General features: G+C 43.0%; 3 protein-coding genes and 1 long non-coding RNA gene across 5 annotated transcripts; 3 read left to right on the plus strand and 1 right to left on the minus strand.

Moving 5' to 3' along the window:
• Positions 1-697: 697 nt before the first annotated feature.
• atad5a (ATPase family AAA domain containing 5a) lies at positions 698-9856 on the plus strand. Of its 2 annotated transcripts, none has more exons than XM_011603907.2 (22): positions 698-1052; positions 1425-1487; positions 1571-3198; positions 3311-3389; positions 3474-3632; positions 3775-3910; positions 3995-4255; positions 4400-4548; positions 4878-5028; positions 5187-5471; positions 5689-5785; positions 5872-5954; positions 6026-6162; positions 6235-6403; positions 6489-6656; positions 6743-6985; positions 7081-7145; positions 7243-7432; positions 7747-7889; positions 7961-8754; positions 8975-9133; positions 9343-9856. In XM_011603907.2, exons 2-22 carry the CDS (start codon positions 1437-1439, stop codon positions 9419-9421), a joined length of 5226 nt encoding a protein of 1741 aa, XP_011602209.2. In that variant the 5' UTR covers positions 698-1052; positions 1425-1436; the 3' UTR covers positions 9422-9856. The 2 variants fall into 2 exon arrangements, with proteins under 2 accessions (XP_011602209.2, XP_011602210.2); XM_011603908.2 differs by having other exon boundaries at positions 7750-7889.
• LOC115249810 (uncharacterized) lies at positions 4904-5959 on the minus strand. The gene is made up of 3 exons (XR_003888438.1): positions 5814-5959; positions 5379-5459; positions 4904-5043 (listed from the first exon to the last, which is right to left on the minus strand). It is a non-coding gene; the product is annotated as an uncharacterized lncRNA (long non-coding RNA).
• A 325-nt stretch (positions 9857-10181) lies between the features above and the next one.
• Positions 10182-13710, plus strand: adap2 (ArfGAP with dual PH domains 2). Its single transcript, XM_003964602.3, has 11 exons — positions 10182-10438; positions 10901-11025; positions 11103-11194; positions 11429-11517; positions 11625-11737; positions 11823-11972; positions 12053-12136; positions 12360-12422; positions 12630-12707; positions 12803-13031; positions 13307-13710. Exons 1-11 carry the CDS (start codon positions 10351-10353, stop codon positions 13333-13335), a joined length of 1140 nt encoding a protein of 379 aa, XP_003964651.2. The 5' UTR covers positions 10182-10350; the 3' UTR covers positions 13336-13710.
• A 186-nt stretch (positions 13711-13896) lies between these two features.
• On the plus strand, positions 13897-22062 carry rhot1a (ras homolog family member T1a). The gene is made up of 19 exons (XM_029836027.1): positions 13897-14317; positions 14989-15047; positions 15130-15211; positions 15302-15345; positions 15424-15477; positions 15634-15686; positions 15956-16064; positions 16406-16507; positions 16603-16701; positions 16791-16899; positions 17038-17158; positions 17247-17331; positions 17410-17555; positions 17631-17731; positions 17819-17949; positions 18067-18150; positions 18261-18383; positions 18475-18677; positions 21108-22062. Exons 1-19 carry the CDS (start codon positions 14281-14283, stop codon positions 21223-21225), a joined length of 1860 nt encoding a protein of 619 aa, XP_029691887.1. The 5' UTR covers positions 13897-14280; the 3' UTR covers positions 21226-22062.

The following is a 22062-nucleotide window of genomic DNA, read 5'->3' on the forward strand; positions in this document are numbered from 1 at the left end:
TTTAACATGAGGTTATGACAAGGTTAAAGGCAAAATATGCCCAAACAAATAGGTATAATAACCTCTTCCTATGATAGAAGACCACTGCCATCTAGTGGTTATTTATCAGTAGGTTTTCATAATGGTGTGATTATGCATTTTAAAGCATATTTCATGATTATTCGACTTAATCTAGCGTTTCAAGCATGGTTTTCAGCCTTTGATATAATTAAAATGTCCATCATGGTGAAGAATGCTAATACAAAATTGTGAATAATAATGGAATAGAAAACAAATCTCAGTCTGTCCATTATTTCACCCTCTGTCCCTCCCTCAGTGGACAAAGGCGACTACTTGGGCTGTAATTAATAACAGGTTTTTACATTTTGTTCAATGTATTTTAATATGTTTCTTGGGTTTGAGTTTGTGTGTTTTTAACGGCAACCTCAAATACACAAATAATTCACTAGCAAACGATTAAGTATTTCCGAAAAACTTCGCATCAACGTTTCTCATTCTTATTACTCTACTTTTCAATAACTTTGAGTAAGGAAAACGTTTTTCAAAATTGTCTGTGGATTATATACATGCAACTTGTTATGCACTTTTCAGCCCCTACCGATAGGAGGCGCTGTAGCTTTTGGAGCGGCCTGAAATGCGACACCAGACGCTGACGTCACATGTTTTCGCTCACATGATTGGTTGGAGGCCCGTTTCGCCAGAGGTCGCGTGAATTTGGCGCTCTTCGTTCACATCCAGAATGGCGCGCAATTGAAAGCGCAGTCCATGTCGAGAAACATGAAATTGGAATTTCCTCTCGAGCCATTTGGGATATTTACGCGAAGACTTTCTGCTTTCGTTCGTGTTTCTGCGGCTGACATGAGCGAAACCCCTGTTTACGCTGGAGCTGCTCGCCTCTAACATACGTCTGCTAGCTTGTTGTTTTCCAGCAATAAAGCAACAAATAGCTGCCTGTCGCACAATGAGCTTTATGTCACTCGTTCCCTCACAAACACACGAAAGGGTGAACGGGAAACAGCACGAAGACGGTCATTAAAGTAAAAGTATTTTTGGTAAGTGAGGATTTAAACTTCTTTGTTTTTCTATTTGCTTCTCCACTATAGTTTGAACTGGAAAAGCAACTGGGCGCCATGTCAGACAAAGTTAACCGTTTGTAATCCCTTAATTATACCAACAAAACAGGAATTTTATCTTATCTTGCCTTCCTAATGTGTTATTAACGGCTTGACAGAAAATCTACTCTTTCTAACGTTGCAGCTACTTTCTATCCTTTCTCATTCATGATCAGGCTGTCAAACTAATACCGTCATCTTTAAATATTGTTGTTATGCTGTATGATCAGGAAAGACATCATCAATAGTTGCTTCCATGCTTTATTTCAAGTTGAGGACAGTTATTTCTTCATGTGTTGTCCTTTGGACCAGGTCTATTCTAAAATGGCTGGTGTTGTTGCTATGGCATCTGTCATCGAGGACTTTGACATTCAGGTACGTCTAAGACACTGAGGTGGACAGTTTAGATCGTGCACTTGTTGCTTGTCAGCATTTTAATGCATTTCTTGGTTCTTCAGCCATGCAAGAAATCTCAAAGTGATGGAGGAAGTCCTGTTGTCAAGACAATCCCAAACAATTTCTCCCCTGTGCCAAAGCCATTTTCTCCTCCTCGTCCCAGCAATATTATGGACTATTTTACCCGGAAAGCCCCGACTAAGACCAGCTCACCAGAACCACTGGAAGGTGACTGTCAGAAATCTCGGCCCTGTGAAAAACAACATAGTTTAGAGACGCAAGTAAAAAAGCCACTTCAGAAACGAAGTAGAAAGTCTGGCAAAGCAGCGATGAAACTCAATAAAACGGATCTTTCACAGTCCACGGAGAAGGACTGTATGATTGTAGAAGAACAGTGCCATAAAGAAAGGTTGTCGGTACAAACAGATGGAAAGCTTTTTAGTGGTGGTGAAGGCATTAATCTTATTGAAGAGGCTTGCTTCACAGGGGAAAAATTAGAGATCACGGCCACTGAGATCGTCAGTGACATAAAGAAACATCATGATGAAAAATCCAATATTCAATCACAACTAGAAATTATAGAGTTGTCCCCAATTGTTCCTTCAAAGGATAAAGCAAAAAAAGTCAAAAGTAATGTACCGCTTGTTAGGAGAAAGCAGCAACAAGAGGAGACAGAAACTGAGAGCACACTGTGTGATGTTAGTATGGAGGTTAATGTAGATGAAACCTCACAGTTAAACAACAGCACAGTGACAATCTCCTTTGAGGAGTTTGTGCGCAGTCAGAGCGAGGACATCGATGAGAAGAAGATAGTGGAAAATGTCCCAACTGCTACTGAAAAAATGGACACTAACCTCGATGAAAATATACGTTCTGAGGAGGCAGTACTCCAAGGCTCACCGCAGACGGTCACCATTCATGCTGAAGTGCATGCAGTCTCACCTAAGCAGGATGCTGTGGCAACTAAAAAGGTAGCTTCTATCTTCAATAGGAGAAAGGGGACAACGAGCCCCTTAGAACTGATATCACCTGCTCAGATGGAGGACAGACACAAGCTCCCATCTTCTGGACCTCTTGTCAAATGGAAGTCAAATGTAGTTCTGGAGGAGGAAGACCTGGAACTGGCCATTCTTGAGAGTGAATCCACACCCAAATGCACTGATGTTGAGAGAAAGCAGTTCATGGCTGCCTTCAAACAGCCCGCTGTGGATGGCTCTAAAACCAAGCCTGGTAAGAGCCAGGGCAAGACCAAGCAACCAATAGAGAAAGTTGAAGATATTACAGAGACAGAGGAGCAGCCCACAGTTCCACCAACTGCTGAAGAAACCTCTTCGATTTCTAAAAAAGCTGCTAAAAATAAGCTGGCAAGAAAAAGCCAAAAGAAAGGAGAAAATAGGACAGTCAGAACTTTACCTGCTCCTGTGAAAGAATTGGTAAACACTGATGATGGTGATGGGACACAGGAGATTCCTGTCACCTCAACCCCCTCCACCCCAGCGGTGAGAAGGTCTACAAGGGCGGCTGTCGTCAGTCAATGTTCCAACCCAGAAACTCCTGTCAGAAGACCAAGACAACCCAGTGAATCAAAGAGGGCTGCTGTACATCCACCTGCAAAGACACACAGGTCCAAACACGGAGTCTTCAGAGCAGAAATGGTGTGCCCTCCTGATGTCAAGCAGAGTCCAATCAGGTGATCTATATGGCCGGCCTTTTCTTTTTTTAATCCTTTTATTATCATCAAACTTTGTAATCCTACTCTTATTCCATATATGCTGTGACTTACTTTTGTGTTATCTTTTCAGGATTAAGTTTGTTCGAGTCCAGAAAGATGTTCCTACCTCCAAGACAGAAAGTGGCTGTGGCACTGCAGGTGCTTCCAATGTAAGTTCTTGTTATTACTGTTAATGCTGTTGTTCTTACACTGCTAATAATTTATATGTTTGCTTCAATTCATATTTTTTTCAGATTCCAAATAATGCCAAGAAAAGGAAGCAGGCAAGAAAGCTGGTGGAGAAAGCCCGGGTGATTCAGCAGAGTAAAAAAGTCAGTGTGGAGGAGAAGACAAATCTCAGGCGTTCCTCACGTACCGAGGCCACTGCCAAGAGGAGCTACTGTGAACATGAGGTATTATAACAAACTGCTTTCTGACGCGTTCGCAATAGTGGTTCCCAGTGTTGCGTATTATCAACTAATGACGTTTTTAATGTTCCCTTAACTGGAATGTTGCTTTAAGAGTCATGAGAATTTTTTTAAATTTTATTGTCAGGATTCTGTTATATGTCTGGATGAAGATGTGATGACCACTCCTAAGGTGGCAGAAAAGAGTAAGAAGTCTTTACGCAGTCTAAATGATGTTCTGGGAAAGGCCTCATCTCTTTGCAAAGATGCCAAACCTTTAGCAGGTATTATGTCTCCATTAACATCACATCAGATTTCACCATTTCGTTGACGTCTCCTCTAACGTTGCGGGAATTCCTTGCTGTCAGGGTCCAAAGCTTCCTCTCTTGGTCAAGAAAAAACTGCTCGGAAGGCATCGGCGGTGATTTCTATCTTTGACGACAGCAGCCATGAAAGCTCCACAAATTCTCCAGACAATGATCAGTCCAGGGCACGCAGAGAGTTCCTAAAGAGTGGTTTGCCTGAGTCCCTTAGGAAACAGATAGCCAAGACCACTGCCACAAAGGAGGCGTATTCTCTTTCCTGTTCTTCCTTTCAACCGGTGACACACACGAAACAAACATTAAAAGGTAGACCGCTCCACCAGAAATACATGTTGATTTGTTTTCCACATCTAGGCAAAAAATAAAAAATGTCTCTAAACTGACTTAATGTTCAAATTGATCGACTCTGCAAATGTATTGTGTGATCAACATTGAACTGTGTTTTGACAGATTGCCCTCTCTGGAGTTTGCCTTGGCCTCAGTCCTCTTTACTGTCTCATCTGCAAGAGTTTTGGTACCAAACGTGCAGCCCACTGCCACCTGTTTGCAGCTCCCATCTTATGAAGACAAAACCAGCGTGTAGAGTGTTACATAAGCTGGTATGTTATGACTGTAGGTCCTCCCTTCTGTCCTGTCTCTCCTTCTTTTCCTGCTTCATGCTGCGTGCAGTCAGCAGAGGACTGGTCCTGCCAAAGGTTTTCTCCTGTTACGCTAGTATTCATTTATTATGTATAGATAAATGGAATTGAATATTTTAGGTTAAATCCAGCACTGAAAGCCCTTAGTTACACTTTTTTGACATGGATTTTTTTGTGTGAGAGGCACATGAAAAGCCTATTTATGATTACTCACTGACAACATTTGCACATCAGGCATATAACACTGACAGTTAAGGATCAAATGTTTCATGTTAATTTCTCATTCAAAGGGTTCAACACAGAGGCCCGAGATCTCTGAAAGCGTTCGTCATCGTCTCACAGAGGAGGTGAGCACATCCAATCCTTTATTCCCTGTTCAGATGTTCATGAGTCGCCTCCTGAAGAGACGCGCTGATCACAAGCAGCAGTGCACGGCAGCAGGTCAGTGGGACAGCACTGAAACATAAAGAGTTGTAGCTTATTGGTTTGATTGTTTTTTTCCCCTCACATTTGCATTTGATGCAGTACATTAATAGCTAATATATTAACACACAGCTACTAAACAGTTCTTATATGTTGCCTTTTTATTTTATTGCTAGAAGCAGACCCTATCACCAGGGTCAAATCCAGCACACTCTCTGCTAAATCAGTGGGAGCGAAGAGGAAGAGGAAAAGTGAGGAAGAGGAAATTGCTGTAAAGGTGGCTAAAAAGCAACGTAGAGGAGAGGAGGAGATTGTTTCACAGCGAAGCGTGAAGGGAAGCCGTATGAGACGAAGTCAGCGGTCCAAACCTGAGCAGGAGAAGAATGACGACGCCAATCCTGCAGCTAAATCTGAAGATGACGCTGTCATTACGATTTTGGATGAGGACACTGAAAAAAAAGGTATAAATCAGTTTTCCCTTCAGTCATTTGTTTGTCCTGATCAATCTATTTCATGCCCAAATGTTCTTAATTATAGTCCAATAACATCAGCATAATTGTTTTTGTTTACTGGTAAGCTTGATAAATACGGACGTGTTTGCACCCCCGTGATCACTCGTTGACAGTGGTTCAGTTCTTGTGATTGAGATTCATCACTGGCTGGTTCTTTATTTTACAGATGATGTAAAGGAGGATGTGTTATGGACAGATAAATATCATCCTCAGCACTCTAGTGACATTGTAGGCAATGCCAGAGCAGTGAGGAGGCTGCACAGGTGAAGAGTCAAAAGTGCTTTACTTTACCAAGGCTTGGTTGACATGTGGCACAGGTCAATGACATGATGATCTTTCTGTTTCACAGCTGGTTAAGGGAGTGGAAACTCAGAGCAGACCGAGAAGAAAGAAGAAAACTGACAGAGAAGAAGCAAGGGGAAGACAAGACTGGTGAGTGGCAGAAATACTGCTCGTCTCTTTGTTTGTCTGTTTGGTTTAATTTATCTGATCTTTATTTCCAGATTCAGACTGGGACTGTGGAGAAGAGGAGTTTCAGGATGGAGAGGACATGTTATGCAATACGTTGCTCATCACAGGACCCACTGGGGTTGGGAAGACTGCGGCAGTCTATGCGTGTGCTCAGGAACTGGGCTTCAAGGTACAAACTCTAGCAGGCACTTTTGTTGAAATTGACACTTTAATTTTATAACCTGCCGTCTGGCTTCTCCAGGTATTTGAGGTCAACGCTTCCTCTCAGCGCAGTGGCCGTCTGATTCTGTCGCAGCTAAAAGAGGCTACGCAGTCACACCAGGTGGATGGTCAGGGCGTTAACGCATGCAAGCCCTCCTACTTCAATAGTTACAGCAGCAGCAGCTCTGTAAGGCCAGGATCTTCTCCAAGTATGGAAACTGACAATTAACATACTATATCAGTATAAGACAGAACTATCTAAGATAACTGCTGACTGTTTCTTTACTTGTCCAGAAAAGGTCAATTCTTCTCGAACAGTGGTTTCCTCTCCTAGAAAACACCCTCATTCACCTAAAGGGGTTAAAAAAGGAGACCTGGCTCCAACATCACTGGCTAACTTCTTCAAAATGGGTCGACCCCCCAACAGGGAAGCACCAAACACTAAAAATAATGAAAAACCATGTAAATAGACTTTCCTTTTTTGTATTTGTTAGTTATAAAATGATGACAGAACTTTGGGGATTCATTGAGTTTTTCCTCTCATACAGCTTCATGCAAGAACACTACAAAAGCAAATGTGTTTGGCAGTAGAGACAAAGTCCCTGCTGCAAACCCACCAGTAGCTTCCGTGTCTAAAGAGAGCATCAGTGAAGAGCAGAGCAAGAAGTTGGCCACTTCGTTGATCCTGTTTGAAGAGGTGGATGTAATTTTTGACGATGACTCCGGCTTTCTTTCTGCCATTAAGACATTTATGACTACTACCAAGAGGCCCGTCATTCTCACTACCAGTGGTGAGTAGGAGGAATTGGGGAATTCAGAGGAATAGGCCCAATTTGGCCTGTTTTTGATCATATTGAGTCTAAATCAAACCTTGTCTGCAACGTAGATCCTGCATTCAGCAGCATGTTTGACGGTAATTTTGAAGAGATCCATTTCAAAGCGCCTTCTGTGGTGAGTTGTGAACATCTCACTGATTCTAAACACAGATTTGTGGCTTCTGTTACAATGCTAAAGAAACAGGACGCATCGTTCTTATTGTTTCTTCCAGTTGGACTCGAGCAGCTTCATGCAACTCTTGTGTCTGGCAGAGGATATCAGGACGGACCAATGGGACGTCAGCGCTCTGCTGCGACACAATGGATGTGACATGAGGCAGAGTTTACTACAGCTGCAGTTCTGGGCCCGCAGTGGTGGGGGTCACTGCACAGACAGGCCTGTGACAGACACTGCTAAAAAAGGTAACGGGCGTTTCAAACTCTTTCCTGGATTCTCACAACTGAATTTTAGATTTCTCTGCAATTCAAAGTGAAGAAACTACAGTGACCCATAATTAATGCCTTTTGAACATGTTAAAAGGGTACTTGGGGAACTGGCAGTGTTCCTCTGGTCTGAAGGTTCAGGGTTCACGCCCAACAGAACTCTCCTTACAGTTACATCGACCTTTTTCTTTGTGAACTGAACAGTATTTATTTTATCCCTGCAAGTTTTTCAGTGTGGTTTATTCATAAAACAAGCATGAGTCAATCTTTTTTTCTTTCTCTCCCTTTTTAAGCAGCCAAACTCGAGCCACTTGAGCCTGAAGCTGCATCAGATTCTGTCACATCTGCCGTCCCTCGTCGTGATGCCTGCTGCACCGAGAGCATGCTGGGTCTGCTGAATATTGCACCTGAGCGAGACATTTGGCAGATTCTCAGGGTGAGCTCTGTGTTTACTTTGATTTAAATAATAAATCATTTGAGATATTAATGGGAGGGTGTTAACAACAGACCTGTAGACCTGATGAGGCATCGTGGTGGGACCTGCTGACCAACTGCAAGCGACGAGGAGTGGACCTTCTGTATTCAAATATGGAGATACTCTTACCTCTGCCAAGCACCCAGCTGACTACCTCACCCAGTGAACCAAAACAGACACTTTCTCAATCACAAGACCATCCTGTGTTGCCACCCACAGCGGAATGGATGGAGTGCTCAGACGATGGCAGTCCAATTAAATTTTCCAGCAGGATGAGGAAGATGAAGAAGCAACACTGTGTGCCAGGTCAGGATGGACTGGACTCTGACTCTGAGGATGACTTTGTGTCTCTTCACAAACCCCAGATTGTCTCGCAGTCAAAAGAGGACGTCGGAGCGAGTGTGGTTTGCCCGCAGGTAAGGAGGAAACCGCTGACTCCTGAAGAGAAGCTCAAAAGCCTCCCGGTCTCTCAGGGTCTACAATCATTAGGTGAATTTTTTGACAACCTGTCCTGCATGGACTCGATGCTGGGTGCTCCTCCAACGGCTCTCGGAGCTGGTGCACTGGTAAAAGACGGGATGAGAGACGAGGCGAGAGTTGAGACGGACAGGGGAAGCTGGATGGGCAGAGAGCGGTCCTTAGAGATCACAGCTGCTGTTGAGGCACTGAGCTTCCAGAAGTGTTGCATCTCAGCAGCAGAGGCCTGGGACAAAGCCAAACAGTTTGAGGGGAGGCTGAGGGAGGAGGCAGAAGCAGAACTGACTCTTCCTGTGGCAGCTCATCGCGACAGTTGCAGCTACACCCAGGAGGGCCCCTGCCAACCACAGTGAGTCCTGACAGGCCTTGCACAATTTTCTCATCTTTCTGCAGCAGTCGCCATGATACTGTTACTTTAGAGAAGTGTGTTCTAACCGCATTGTATGTTTCACCAGCAACCCAAGCGTCACAATGAAACCAGGCGTTTTAATGATACTTTGCTGTGAGATAACGTCTGTTGAGTTGATGGTACTCAGAAAGTTTGATATAATGATTTTTCTTCCCCCCAGGTTAATACAAAAGAGGACAGAATTAATGGAGAGCCTGAGGTTTAAAGGAGTGTGTGGTACGCTATGCAACAGACCAGCAGCTGCCGTGGAATACCTGCCAGCTCTGCGCACCATCTGCAGATCAGAACAGCTGAGAGAGCAGGAAAAGGTGAAAAGAAGGTGAGCAAAGCAGTCATGTGCACTCATTATTAACATCCGGTTTGACCTTTGGGCAGGAAGCGGTGATCAAAATGTCTCAGAATAGACATGATCAAAGCTAACCGCTGATTGCCAAATAGCTGGCATTCATCGCAACTTTATTTTACAAGTCACAGTTAAGAGCATGGTGTTCAAGGACAAAATGTTGATTTTGCCTTTTCCTTTTTCAGGTTCCTTCACTACCTGGACGTGATCCACCTGGGTCTTGACAAGAGCACTCTACGATATCTTGCAGGAGATTTCCCTTAAACTGTAGCGTGTGGAGATGAGTTCCACACTTGTCTGGGATCATTGCGATCAGAATTCAGATGTGCTCTAAATTTGGGGCCTGTTTGGGTGCCTTCAATGACTGCACTAATAATAATTTACACTCTTTGTATCATTTTTAAATTGTGCTGGAACATTTCTTGTACGTCAGCCTTTCATACCTTAAAACCTCATTTAGAAATATAGTTTTTTTGCAAAGCAAGTGTAATTAATGCTGTATAGGTGCTTAATATTTTATGTTTGCTTATTTGTAAAGGGTTTTTGTAAATCACAGAATCACATTGTTTCTCTTTATAAAAGTGAGATATTTTTGACAGAATTTTACTTTTTCCACTTCAGCTTCTTCACATTAAAACACTTATTTTTCAGCGGCAACATTCACAGTGCGATTTGAAATAAAGGTTTATCAAAACCAAATTTATGCCTTTGTAAACTAATGCCGTCATATGATCAACAGGAAGTTTTGCAACCTAAATAGCACCCAGGTCTTGAGATGTTTCCGTGACACTCAAGTGTTTTAATCTTAATTTTAGAAGCGGTTTTAAATTAAATGGGGGGGGGGAGTCAGAGCTTGCAGAGTTAAGTCAGAACGCGCATATTGGCACAGGTGACTATCGTTTTAAAAAAGTTTAAAATAAAGAATAAAAGTTTTAGTGATGACTTCAGCAGTTAATGCCGATAGATTTGGGACTCTTCAGGAAACTGGTCTCAGCAGACTGCGCGCTCTGCTCCTCGGCGCGCGCATCTGTGCGTAAAGTTGGGCGGACACCCGTTTCTGAAGCCGCGGAGGAAGGTTCCCCTTTTCACTCGGGCCAGTCTTGTCTCGCCCCGGGTTGAGTCGATTACAGCACCATGCCCAGTGTTGACGACGGCGTCCATCGTGTGATAGGGGACGTCGATTTTCCGTGGAAATGACAAACCACGAGCGGAACAAAAAGATCTTGCTGGAACTTGTGAAACAACCGCACAACAATCGGTGCGCTGACTGTGGTGCGGCTGGTAAGTCCAATTTAGAACAACGTGGTAACGTTGCACCCAATGCTCTTTTTAAAACAAGCATTTTTAAACAAAAGAGGCCAGGTCCTAAAGCAAGGCAGAGTCTCCTTACCTTCTTGATCGGGTTTTAGAGTTGCTGAGCTGGTTGTTCCTCTTCACCCTGTCAAACAACAACCAAATTATTGCCTAGGCAGAATAGTATGGATGGGCTGAGTGAGTGATTGACTAAATTATAATTAGTAGGCTACATTTGTTTTTCTACTTGCCTGAGTGTTTTAGCTTTACTCTATTTAGGGGCAGAGCCCCTACTTTATTTAGGGGCAGAGACACCCGAGAGAAAGACTTTACTCTTTCTCTGGTACATTGATATTTTTGGAGAGTGGTGAACAGGATGTAGTGAAACCTAGCTACAGAGAGGCTCCCCCAGATCATGAGCTGCTTGTTTCCACTCGCCATCGTCTGCAGATCCAGAGTGGGCTTCTTACAAACTGGGGGTATTCCTGTGTCTGAACTGCTCCGGCATCCACCGCAGCCTGTCCAGCCGGGTCAAATCAATAAAACTGGACTTCTGGGAGGATGAGCTGGTTGAGGTAGGGCTCACTTTACTTTAATTTTTATCATGCCGCACAATATAATTAAGTTGTCTTAATTTGCATCACCTGAGAAGTTCATGAAAGCCAGCGGCAACGCCAGCAATCGGGCTGTTTTTGAGAAAGCTGTTCCAGTCTTCTACTATAGACCTCAAGAGAACGACTGCAGGTGAGTGCTTTTCAGCCTGGTTATGTTGTCATTGTGGAATCTTCAGTTATGACACGCACAGACTGCTGACACTGCAGAAAAACAGACAAAAACAGAAGTGCAATTTAGGGCCAGACAAATTCAATACAGATGCTTCTAAATCAAAGCAAATGAAGCCTGTTTCTGTAGCAGTGATGCAGATAGTAATGAACAGACTGTGACACTGTATTGTTGACATTCGCCTCTGAATCACAGCACCTTACGTGAGCAGTGGATTCGGGCTAAATACGAGAGGATGGAATTCACAGGGGAAACCAAGTTTCCGCCTCTTCCGTACAACACAGGTGAGGCTTGCAGATCACAGGTAGATAAACTAATTAAAGTGAGGCCCACAGCACAAAGGAGAATGGTCTGATCCTGTGACTGAGCTGTTGTTTTGACTTGAGTCCAGGTTTCTATGAAGGGATGCTGTGGAAGAAAGGGAAAGAGAAAATGCAGTTTTTGAAGAGGAAGTTTGTGCTGGTAGAGAGAGAATTTACTCTGTCTTACTACAACAAGGAAAATGTGAGTCGTGAATGCTCAAGTAGTTGCTTTAGTTTTTTCTAACCATTGTACTGACTCTAAAGTGCCCTAATGTCGCATCATCAAGGAATCCAAAGGCCCTAAAGCTGTAATCTCCATAAAAGACCTAAATGCCACATTCCAGCCAGAAAAGATTGATCATCCTCATGGCCTGCAAATCACCTATCAAGGAGACGATCACACTAGGAGCCTCTACGTTTATCATGAGAGTGCTCAGGTGGGACCGCGTCACCATCAATGTCGCATGCTGGGTTGCCCTGATTTTGACGAAGCTCAGTGTCTCTTCTTCTACTTTAGGAAATAGTCACATGGTATAACGCCATCCGTGCTGCGCGCTACGCCTACCTGAAGACGGCATATCCAACGGGAACTGATGAAGAAGTAGGCAATGCAGCATAATCTGGACACAATATGTGGTTACACCTACTTTACTCTTACTTTAGTTGATGTGGCTTTATTAGATAGATAGTGGAGAACATAGGCCACTGACAAAGGAAGCATGTGATTAGATATGTTCTACAAATATGATCGAATGTAAAAATGTGCAGAACAAAAAGACACAGGAGGTTCATTTAATCCTTAATCATACTTTTGTCTGTGTCAGCTGATACCAAAGATAACAACGAACTACCTCAAAGAAGGATACATGGAAAAAACAGGACCTTTGGTAAGGTTTTAAACTCATACAGGCCTGTTCTTCCTCACGTTTGTCTTATTCTCAGTGCTTATGCTCATTATTCTCAGTGCTCAGTGTAATTCTAATTATTCAGCGTTCCTGTTCTTTTTAACATATGAAAAAAGGGTAGTTAAAGTTATGAAATTGTGGAGTTTCTGTATGTGATGTTCCATTTTATATGTGTTTTCTCTTTGACAGCATAAGGAAGCATTCAAAAGACGGTGGTTTGTTTTAGACTCTGGGAACCGGAAGTTGCTATATTTCAAGCATCACTTGGTGAGGGGGGGTCAAACGCTTTGTGTGTGTGTCGCTATCTCGCCTGGTCCATCTCTGGCTTTTCAATTTCATCTTTTCAATATGACTGAATGTAGGATGCAGCGGAGTTAGGGGTCATTTTCATTGGCACGGAGGAGAAAGGGTACTCGGTGAAGGAGTGTGAACCCAAGAATGCTCGAAGAAACAAGTGGAAATATGGCATCACAGTGGAGACCCCATGGCGTCAGTTTGTCTTCATGTGCGAGCAGGAGAAAGAGCAGAAAGAGTGGATTCAGGCCATTGCACAAGTCCTTCAAAGACCCATGACACCACAGGATTATACCAGTAAGCAAGGAACCACCACAGACATTGAATGTGCAATGAAAGTTCTTTGATATAATCACAAAACCACAAAAAGGACGATGAATAAAACAGTCAAAGAATATCTAAACATTCATTGACTTTTAGCATGAAATTAGCATATGTATATACACATAAGGCAAACCAAAGTTGTTAAATACGACATATGCATGTTCTAATTTCATTCAACATCCCCAAAATGAACTTTCCAGGTTTGATGTTTGACCACACTGTATCCTTTTCCTTTGTTTCTGTTTCAGTCGAAGCTAATATCAAGTGTAAGCGTTGACAGAGACGTACCACAACTGGACTGCAATACCACAACATTTGTTGCCTTTTAACTGATTTCATCAAGGGATAATGTGGCAAATCACCTCTTAGTACCAACCATTCCCCGGTGTCACTCAGATATCACTATTATGAAGAAGAATGACAATAAGTGTGCAACACCAAGTGATTTACAGGAATGTTTCTTAAGTGGTAAAAAATTTTGTTTTTACATGACAGTATTGTTGAACATAAAAAGTGATCTTATTTAATACATGAGAGAAATGGCTTTTGTTTAAAAAAAGTTTGAATCATACAGTTCATGTGAAGTTTTCTTTAAAAAGAGGACCTGATGCTGATTTTTTTTCTGTTTTAAATCATGGAACAGCAAGACTAACTCTTTCGATTTTATTGTAAACACAATAATTCACAATATCACCACACAAATGATAACGTAATAAATATTTTCCCACATGTTTATACCTAACTAATGCTACATAGAAATTCATATAATTCAGTTGTTAATTCATGTCAATTTAAACGTGAAATTTAATAAACATAGACGGGGGGTAAACGCGTTGGCGCTGTATTAAAGTTTGTCCTGCACGGCCACCCGTAGTTGCCGGGTGTTGGAGGTCGGGCATGCTCATGAAATATCCGCGTCGGAACACCGTGGAGCTGCAGAAACCACCAATTAACATGGGATTGTAGGCATTATGTATCACAAACTATTTTTCAAATTATATCCTTGCCGAGAGTAGAACTCCCAAGCGGGGAAAAGAGGAGTAGGAAAGCCGAGGGTCCTTCCAAAACTGTGCGTCCGTTTTGTCCTACAAAGGCGCCGAGAGTTTGACAGCGCAGGACCTGACTGCGCAGGCCTGGTGTTGGTAAGCTGCAAGAGGACGGCGTCCCCGGGACTATATGAGACAATAAAGCCTCCTTTTTGCCGTGAAAAGCACGCTCAAACATGAGGAAAGACGTGAGGATACTGCTTGTAGGAGAACGTAAGTATGATTAGCTCCTGGTTTTCTAAAAAGGCTATAAAGCTAGTGAAGAAGCTAAAAGCCAGAGCTATCTCCAGGCAAATCAAAACGCGTGCTTGTGAAATGGGAAGGTTTTGTTGCTCATTAATGGAGTTTGATAATCGTACAGCAGCAAGTGTAAAAATAGTACACTTACCTACCCTGTGTCTTAGGTTGCTATGGTTTTGAACGCCAACCCTCGAATATTTCATGATGAATGATGTGTATTTCAATATTTTTATATAAGTCCTCAGGATAAACGCATCAAATTAAATCACCAGACGGACTTTAACTACGAAGGTGTCCCAGTCTTATGTTCCGAAAAAGCATGAAATTATTCCCCCTTTGGTAACACATACAGTGTCATCAGACCTTGTCCAGTTTGGAAAATTATTGTTATTTTATCAGTCTAGTATGATGATATTAAATTAAGACTAGTCTAAATGGATAGATAGATATGGATACAAGCTTATATTTTCCTTAATTTTGCAATAGAAGAATTCTTTTACTGTAGCTGCAATTCCACTATCTTAAAGATGTGCCCACCCACATAAATAAACTCGCTTCTGCTCCCAATTTCGTCCTTTCACTGTTTTAATTATGTTTTTTGCTTGTGATGTAATGTAAGAATAACATGTTGTGTGCCCCTGCAGCTAAGGTGGGGAAGACATCCCTAATAATGTCACTGGTCAGTGAGGAGTTCCCTGATGAGGTATGTACCAACAGCCACTCAGGGCTCAAATTGTGGTCACAGTCCATTATTTTCAGTGTGTTTGATTCTGCCCATGTTCCAGGTTCCGCTCCGCGCCGAGGAGATCACCATCCCAGCTGATGTCACCCCAGAGAGGGTCCCCACACACATTGTGGATTACTCGGGTGAACTACACATAAATATGGAATAACCGCTTCATGAACAACATGTTGTCTTTAACTTACACACAGACATGTCTTTGGTGTCCCCTTCAGAAGCCGAACAGTCAGAGGAGCAGCTCTACCAAGAGATATCCAAGGTAGGATCTTGCACATTTTTACGACCTGCACTTTTCCCACGTGCATGAAAAATTCTCATTGCTTCTTTTTTCCTGCAGGCAAATGTCATCTGTATAGTTTACTCAGTCAACAACAAGAAATCAATAGAAAAGGTGAGCATGAGTTCTCTCTGCATCCACTGCAGTTCATTGAACCCATGACTGCAGTAAAATGATGCTGTTGATTTTGGGGCAGCTAATAAGCTTAAATTCTGGCTTTAATGGATTTTGGCTCAGCAGGGTTTTTGATCATTATCATTACTGTCCTAGGTGACCAGCCACTGGATCCCCCTCATTAATGACAGGACAGACAAGGACAGCAGGTTTGTTGATGTATTGGCATGTTTGTTAATGGCTTACAAATCAAATTTGATCAGTAGGTTTGATCTTGAACAAGAACACAAATTATTACGATTACTTCAATATTAGAGCTTATTGAAACTATAATAGATCATTTGTAGTGTTGCAGAAAAGCTGTGTAGTATATAAAATGTCTAATTTTGTCTGTAATTAACTAGTCCAACATGTGTCGGAGAAATCTTTTCAGCAACCCGGCACAGATATAATTTGCTAATAAAAGATTTTGTTGCAGGGTACCATTAATCCTTGTGGGGAATAAATCAGACCTGGTGGAACACAGCAGCATGGAGACCATTCTGCCCATTATGAATCAATACCAAGACATAGAGACCTGTGTAGAAGTAAGCTATCAACTCCTGTTAGCACACATTTATTCATGTTTTGGTGCTTTTGAAGCTAGGATATTTAGTTGTTCGGAATAGCAAAGCAATTGGAACAGAGTTCTGAATATAAAGGTAGCTAAACCCTTGAACTGCAGCTAATGTGTGCAGCCTGACAAACTGGGTTGAAGCTTGGAGAAAGCACATGACGGTGATAAGAGTCAGCTCGGTCATGCCCCCACTTGGCATGTGCTCTCTTGGTTACAAGGTTAAAGTGGTGGACGTGAGGACCCATGCAGATTCAGTTGGAGAGAGAGTTCTTTTTCAAAAATACTTTCCAACGTGCCTCGTTTTTTCCTCAGTGCTCTGCCAAAAACCTGAAGAACATCTCAGAACTTTTCTACTATGCCCAGAAAGCAGTTCTTCACCCAACAGGACCCTTGTATTGCCCAGAGGAGAAGGAGGTGAGATTTGGGCTTTAGACATTGATGTAAGTCTATGAATATAAATCTGAATCTAGTTCTAAGCACCAGGATCATTGTGTGTTTGCTGTCCCCAGTTGAAACCATCTTGTATCAAGGCTTTAACTAGAATCTTCAAAGTATCAGACTTGGACAACGACGGCATCCTCAATGACAATGAGCTCAACTTTTTCCAGGTAAAGCCTCACGCTCTGCAACATCAGTGTCTCCTGGAGACAAAAATGTCTCAGGACATGTGTATCACGTGCGTCTTTTTATTTTGAAGAGAACATGCTTCAATACACCGCTGGCACCTCAGGCCTTAGAGGATGTAAAGAACGTTGTCAGGAGGAACATGGCAGATGGTGTTAAGGATAATGGGCTCACACTCAAAGGTTAGATTATTTCTTCTTAATATTTGATCGTAAACTCGCCATGATTTAACTTTCCTGATATCCCTTTATTCTCTCCCATCTTTTTGGAATCATGACTGAACCTTTGCGTTCTTCCATCATTGACCCTCATCATTGCAGGCTTCCTGTTCCTGCACACCCTCTTTATCCAGCGAGGTCGACATGAGACCACCTGGACTGTTCTGAGGAGGTTTGGCTATGATGACGACCTGGAACTCACGCAGGAATATCTGTTTCCCCTGTAAGTACCGTCAGCTGACCGTTTAAAAAACAAAACGGGAAGAATGCGTGAGAGTCTTGTAAGTTCATGTTTTTCACGTCAACTGCAGGATCAAAATTCCTCCTGACTGCACCACCGAGCTCAACCACAATGCTTACCTCTTCCTTCAGAGTATTTTTGACAAACACGACAAAGTGAGTGTTTCACGTTGGAGCTTATGTTCAAGTCGACCTGAGCTGCTTCTGAACGTGTGCGGTTTTGACTTGCTCCAGGATAGAGATTGTGCGCTCTCTCCAGAGGAGTTGAAAGACCTGTTCAAAGTGTTTCCCTACATGCCCTGGGGTCCAGATGTCAAAAACACCGTTTGCACTAATGATCAGGGATGGATCACCTACCAGGGATATCTCTCACAGTGGACGTGAGTGTTAAACTTGTGGATCTTGTCAAATTACACCAACTTTCTGCTCACTGTGGCGCGTGTTTGTTGGGGCAGACTGACCACGTATCTAGACGTACAACGCAGCTTGGAGTACCTGGGTTACCTTGGTTACTCTATCATCTATGAACATGAGTCCCAAGCAGCTGCAATCACAGGTGAGTCAATCGTTCCTTTATGCACATTTGTGTTTGCATCATTTCTATATTTTTATACGTGAGATGATGTGCGTTTCCTGTTTTTAGTAACGCGAAACAAGCGCATCGATCTGCAGAAGAAGCAGACGCAGCGCAGCGTCTTCCGCTGCAATGTCTTGGGGGCCCAGGGCAGCGGGAAGAGTGGATTCCTGCAAGCTTTTTTGGGGAAGAACCTTCAGGTAAAATAACCAGGCAGCACTCTTCAGCGAAGCCTCCATGTGCTTATGAACTGATGCGTCACTGACACCAAATTCCCGTTTACACCTCTTTTGATCCCTGTTTTTCATCCACTCCAGAGGCAACAGCGAATTCGAGAAGACCACAAGTCTTTGTATGCCATTAACACAACTTATGTTTATGGTCAGGAGAAGTATCTGCTGGTAAGGACCAACAGCTGCTACACAGTAGAGTGACAATGCTGCTACAATGTGATGATCCACCCATCTTCCCTCCCTCCATCTTCCCTCTCTCCCCCTTCTCTGTACACCAGCTCCATGAGGTGATGCCAGATTTCGACTTCCTGTCAGAGGCCGACCTCGCCTGTGACGTGGTGTGCCTGGTGTATGACGTCAACGATCCGCGCTCTTTCGAATACTGTGCCAAAACCTATAAGGTACGTTTCAGAGGCCGGGACTGGGGGGCAAACTGCCGCATCTCTTTGTAATCAAACGGGTTTAATCTGGATGACTGGATGTGTTTGGCAGCAATACTTCATGGACAGCAAAATCCCGTGTGTGGTGATTGCAGCCAAGTCGGACCTGCACGAAGTACGGCAGCACTACAGCCTTCCTCCGCTGGAATTCTGTCGCAAACACAAGCTCCATCCTCCTCAACCGTTCACGTGCAACACCAGCGACCCACTCGGCAAAGAACTCTACACCAGACTCACCACCATGGCCATGTATCCGTGAGTGTTACACCTCTCATAGGCCCATCTTTGCTCTCTGTTCTTGAGTTTTTAATTGACTAAATACATTTTTTAAAGTCTGTTGTTGAAGGACACAAATGAACTGTCTGTTGTATTCGGGCTGTAGCCTTCTCGTCTCGTGTGTTATCTCTGCGTAGTGGTGAATGCACACGTCTCTTGTCTCTCTGCAGCCATGTCCGTCGCCGCTGCTTGTGCGGCTGCAACAGGTGCACTTATTGCCTGTGTCAGAACCTCCTCAGGTTGGAGCTGCTGCGCAGTATAAAGGCCCAACTCCGCAGGGTCGTTTTTAACAGGTTGATACGTAGAAACAAACGTAGCATTTTATTAATCTAGTAGTGACGTCTACCTCTGTGCTTCCCACCCTCGGGATAAACCTCCTGATTAGGTCACGTAGAGGCTCCTTCTCCCCTGAAGTTGTCAGGTTTACATTGCATATCCACTGCTCGAAATAGATTACAGATGAGAGTGGCAATATCTTCTTTTTCTAGACTAAATGACATAATGTTTGATACTATGTTAGATACTCTGCTAATCTTGTCATCAGAGCCTTGTAAGTTACTTCTGGGCTGTGTCTTCTGTCCTCACACTCTCTGTCCAGTTTGGTTTGCACTTCTTTTCTGTCCTTTGTCCTCCAGTTTATTGCATTGTCCCACATAACAATTGCAGTAGTCTGTAATCTAAAGGGGCGGGGCTAAAACATGGATTGACTGACAGAGAAATGTCCGGTCTGTACAACAATAACTTACTGTTGCTGTTATTTTTAATATTCAGATTTTTATTCTCGAAAAGGATTTTTTAGATGGGGGGGGGTTGAACCATTTAAAGGGTTCAAAAAACTTCAAAATATATTCTCGGGTTGGGACAGTTATATTTCATTCAGCGCTGATCAATAATAGAAGAAACTTTGCTACGTTTTCCATCACCCTCCAATCAAAGTTGAGTTCTCCTGGTCTCTGCTGCAGCTCCAGCCAGACCCCCTCCTCTCTGATCACTGCTAACAAGCTGCTGATCAAGCTGCTAACCAGGCAGGTGACCGTGTCTGCAAACGGGAAACAGCTGCACGCTATTGGCATGCTTGGTGCAGACTTTACTAAACACATCTACACACTTATAAAATAACAAATTGGTGATTTAAAGAGTGTTTGCTACGTTCTCTCCTGCTGTGGATATGCAAGGTGTAAATCTTCACTAACAGCCACGTAATCTCTACAATTAATGAGTAAAACACAAACATTGGTTTGGTTTGTGCTTCAAACTGAAAACCTCATGGAAGTCTACGCAGAACAATTTGAAGGCTTGTTATGCAACAATGACCCATTTACTTCTTTAAGGAAGTGGCATCAACTTATCAAAAAGTATTTGAAGTTTTCAGTTTTGATTCCTTTTTTGGATTCTGGACCCAGGAAGGACATTTGAATCTGTTCTCTGGGTTGAGGATTCAGAAATTTAGAAATTTTGAATCAATATTTATTCATGTTTAGACTTAATTCACGGCTCCACCAGTCGTCCTGTCAGTTCACCCTCTTTTTCTTGTCTGTCTTTCTCTTCTTCCATTCCATAGGTGTTCTCATATATGTTTTTGGCTGCCCTTCCTCTTCTTGTTGCATGTCGTGACCCTCTGACACGCTGCTCCTGATTTGTTCCCTCGCTTTGCTTCCTCACTCCATCACCAGTTTGTGTTCCTCCTTTTACGGCAACTAAAATTGGGCCGTTGTATTGGACTATGATGAGAATCTGCTGATTTGGAATCACTAATGTAGACATAATTGAGTTATATATTAAGCTGCATCCACTGAGCTGTATACTGTTAAAAGGGCATGTTTAGGAATCATTTCCACAGTAATTTGCTGTGTACGTATTTGTTGCCTGAAGTGTGCAGTGTCGTTTGAACGCACATACGTTCGTGTTTGAGTCTGATGTTTGGGCTGGTTAGAGTTGGCTGATGTGGAATTAATCCCAGCTGCAGTCTCACTTCATATGAAGTGTCTCCCAGCGCCGCCTGATGGTGTGCTGGCTGGGCTGGAGGAGGCTCAAACACAGAGGGGTCCATCTTTATGAAGACCTACTCTGATCAACTAATTATGTTAAGAAGGTAAAATCAGAACCCGCCTGTAGAGTGGCAACCTCACCAAACCTGAAGCAAAGGAATAAACATTTGGATAGTTCCTGTGGGATTGATGGACTATATGATGGTGTTTATATGGCAGGTCTTTGTCCAAATTTAAGAGGAAATCGCAGCATCTCCTTCTCCTTTCTCTCATCCCGATGTGATTAAACAAATTTAATCAACGTGTTTGACATTAGACGTGAGAACCTGATTTTGCCAGACGGCTGAAAGCTCCTCCCTTTTGCCCCTCGGTGAACGCCATCTCCCCTCACCTGTTCTCCGCCTTCTGCTGTCTTTCACAGGCACATGGCTCAGGCGGACCTGAAGAACTCCACCTTCTGGCTGCGAGCGAGCCTCGGTGCCACTGTGTGCGCCGTGCTGGGCTTCGCTATGTACAGAGCACTTCTCAAACAGCGGTGATGGGACGGCCGCGTCGGCTCCCTCTGGTGACGCTGCCCCTTCCCTTCTTACCCGAAAGACTAAAAACCTGGTTGACCCCTCCTGGCCACGTCCTTTATTCCCATACAACACAAAGAAAATGCTGAGGAAAACCATTTTATATGCATTGAAGCAACAGTGTTTTGGTTATTTTATGCGGAAAGAGGTTGATTTTAATGTTTCACAGTCGTTTTTCAAATGTTGGCATTTGGATGTCGTCAGCTGATGAAATTATTTTTCTCAGGTCAGTCATTATTCATTTAGATGGGTGGAGAGGACAGAGGCAGCCATGCAAAGGGACTTGAATCTGTTTTATAGTTGATGTATATGCAGTATATTACATCTGTAAACCTCCCCAGAGAGTGCAGCAACCAGAAGTAACAGACGTCAGTGTTACAGTTAACACTATAAAGGTCATGAACTTGTTTATTTATTAACCTCTTTGTTTTTTGTCTGTTGTGAGTGCACTGCATGAAACAGAGGGAATTCCATTTTCCATGCATTTTTATATTTAGTATTATGGGATGTGTCCCGGTGTATCATGACTGGTTTCATTTTTCCCTGTAGAGCTTTGTTCTTCGTTATATTTTTATGAAACGGGAGACACCTCACGGTAAGAAGATGTGCTATGAAACCCGCCACCATGTCTCACCATAAAAACATGTTTGTTTGTTTTCTCATTCTGGTTTTCCAGCATTTACAGTAAAGTATAGAACAAAATCATCGCGCAGTTATTAACACGTTAGTAGATGAGATGTAAAGCAATCTTAAAAATGAGGCAAATGTTTTTAAACATCTGGAATAAACATTTACAGCAAA

This window comes from Takifugu rubripes, chromosome 5, assembly GCF_901000725.2.
Source record: "Takifugu rubripes chromosome 5, fTakRub1.2, whole genome shotgun sequence".
Taxonomy (NCBI): domain Eukaryota; kingdom Metazoa; phylum Chordata; class Actinopteri; order Tetraodontiformes; family Tetraodontidae; genus Takifugu; species Takifugu rubripes.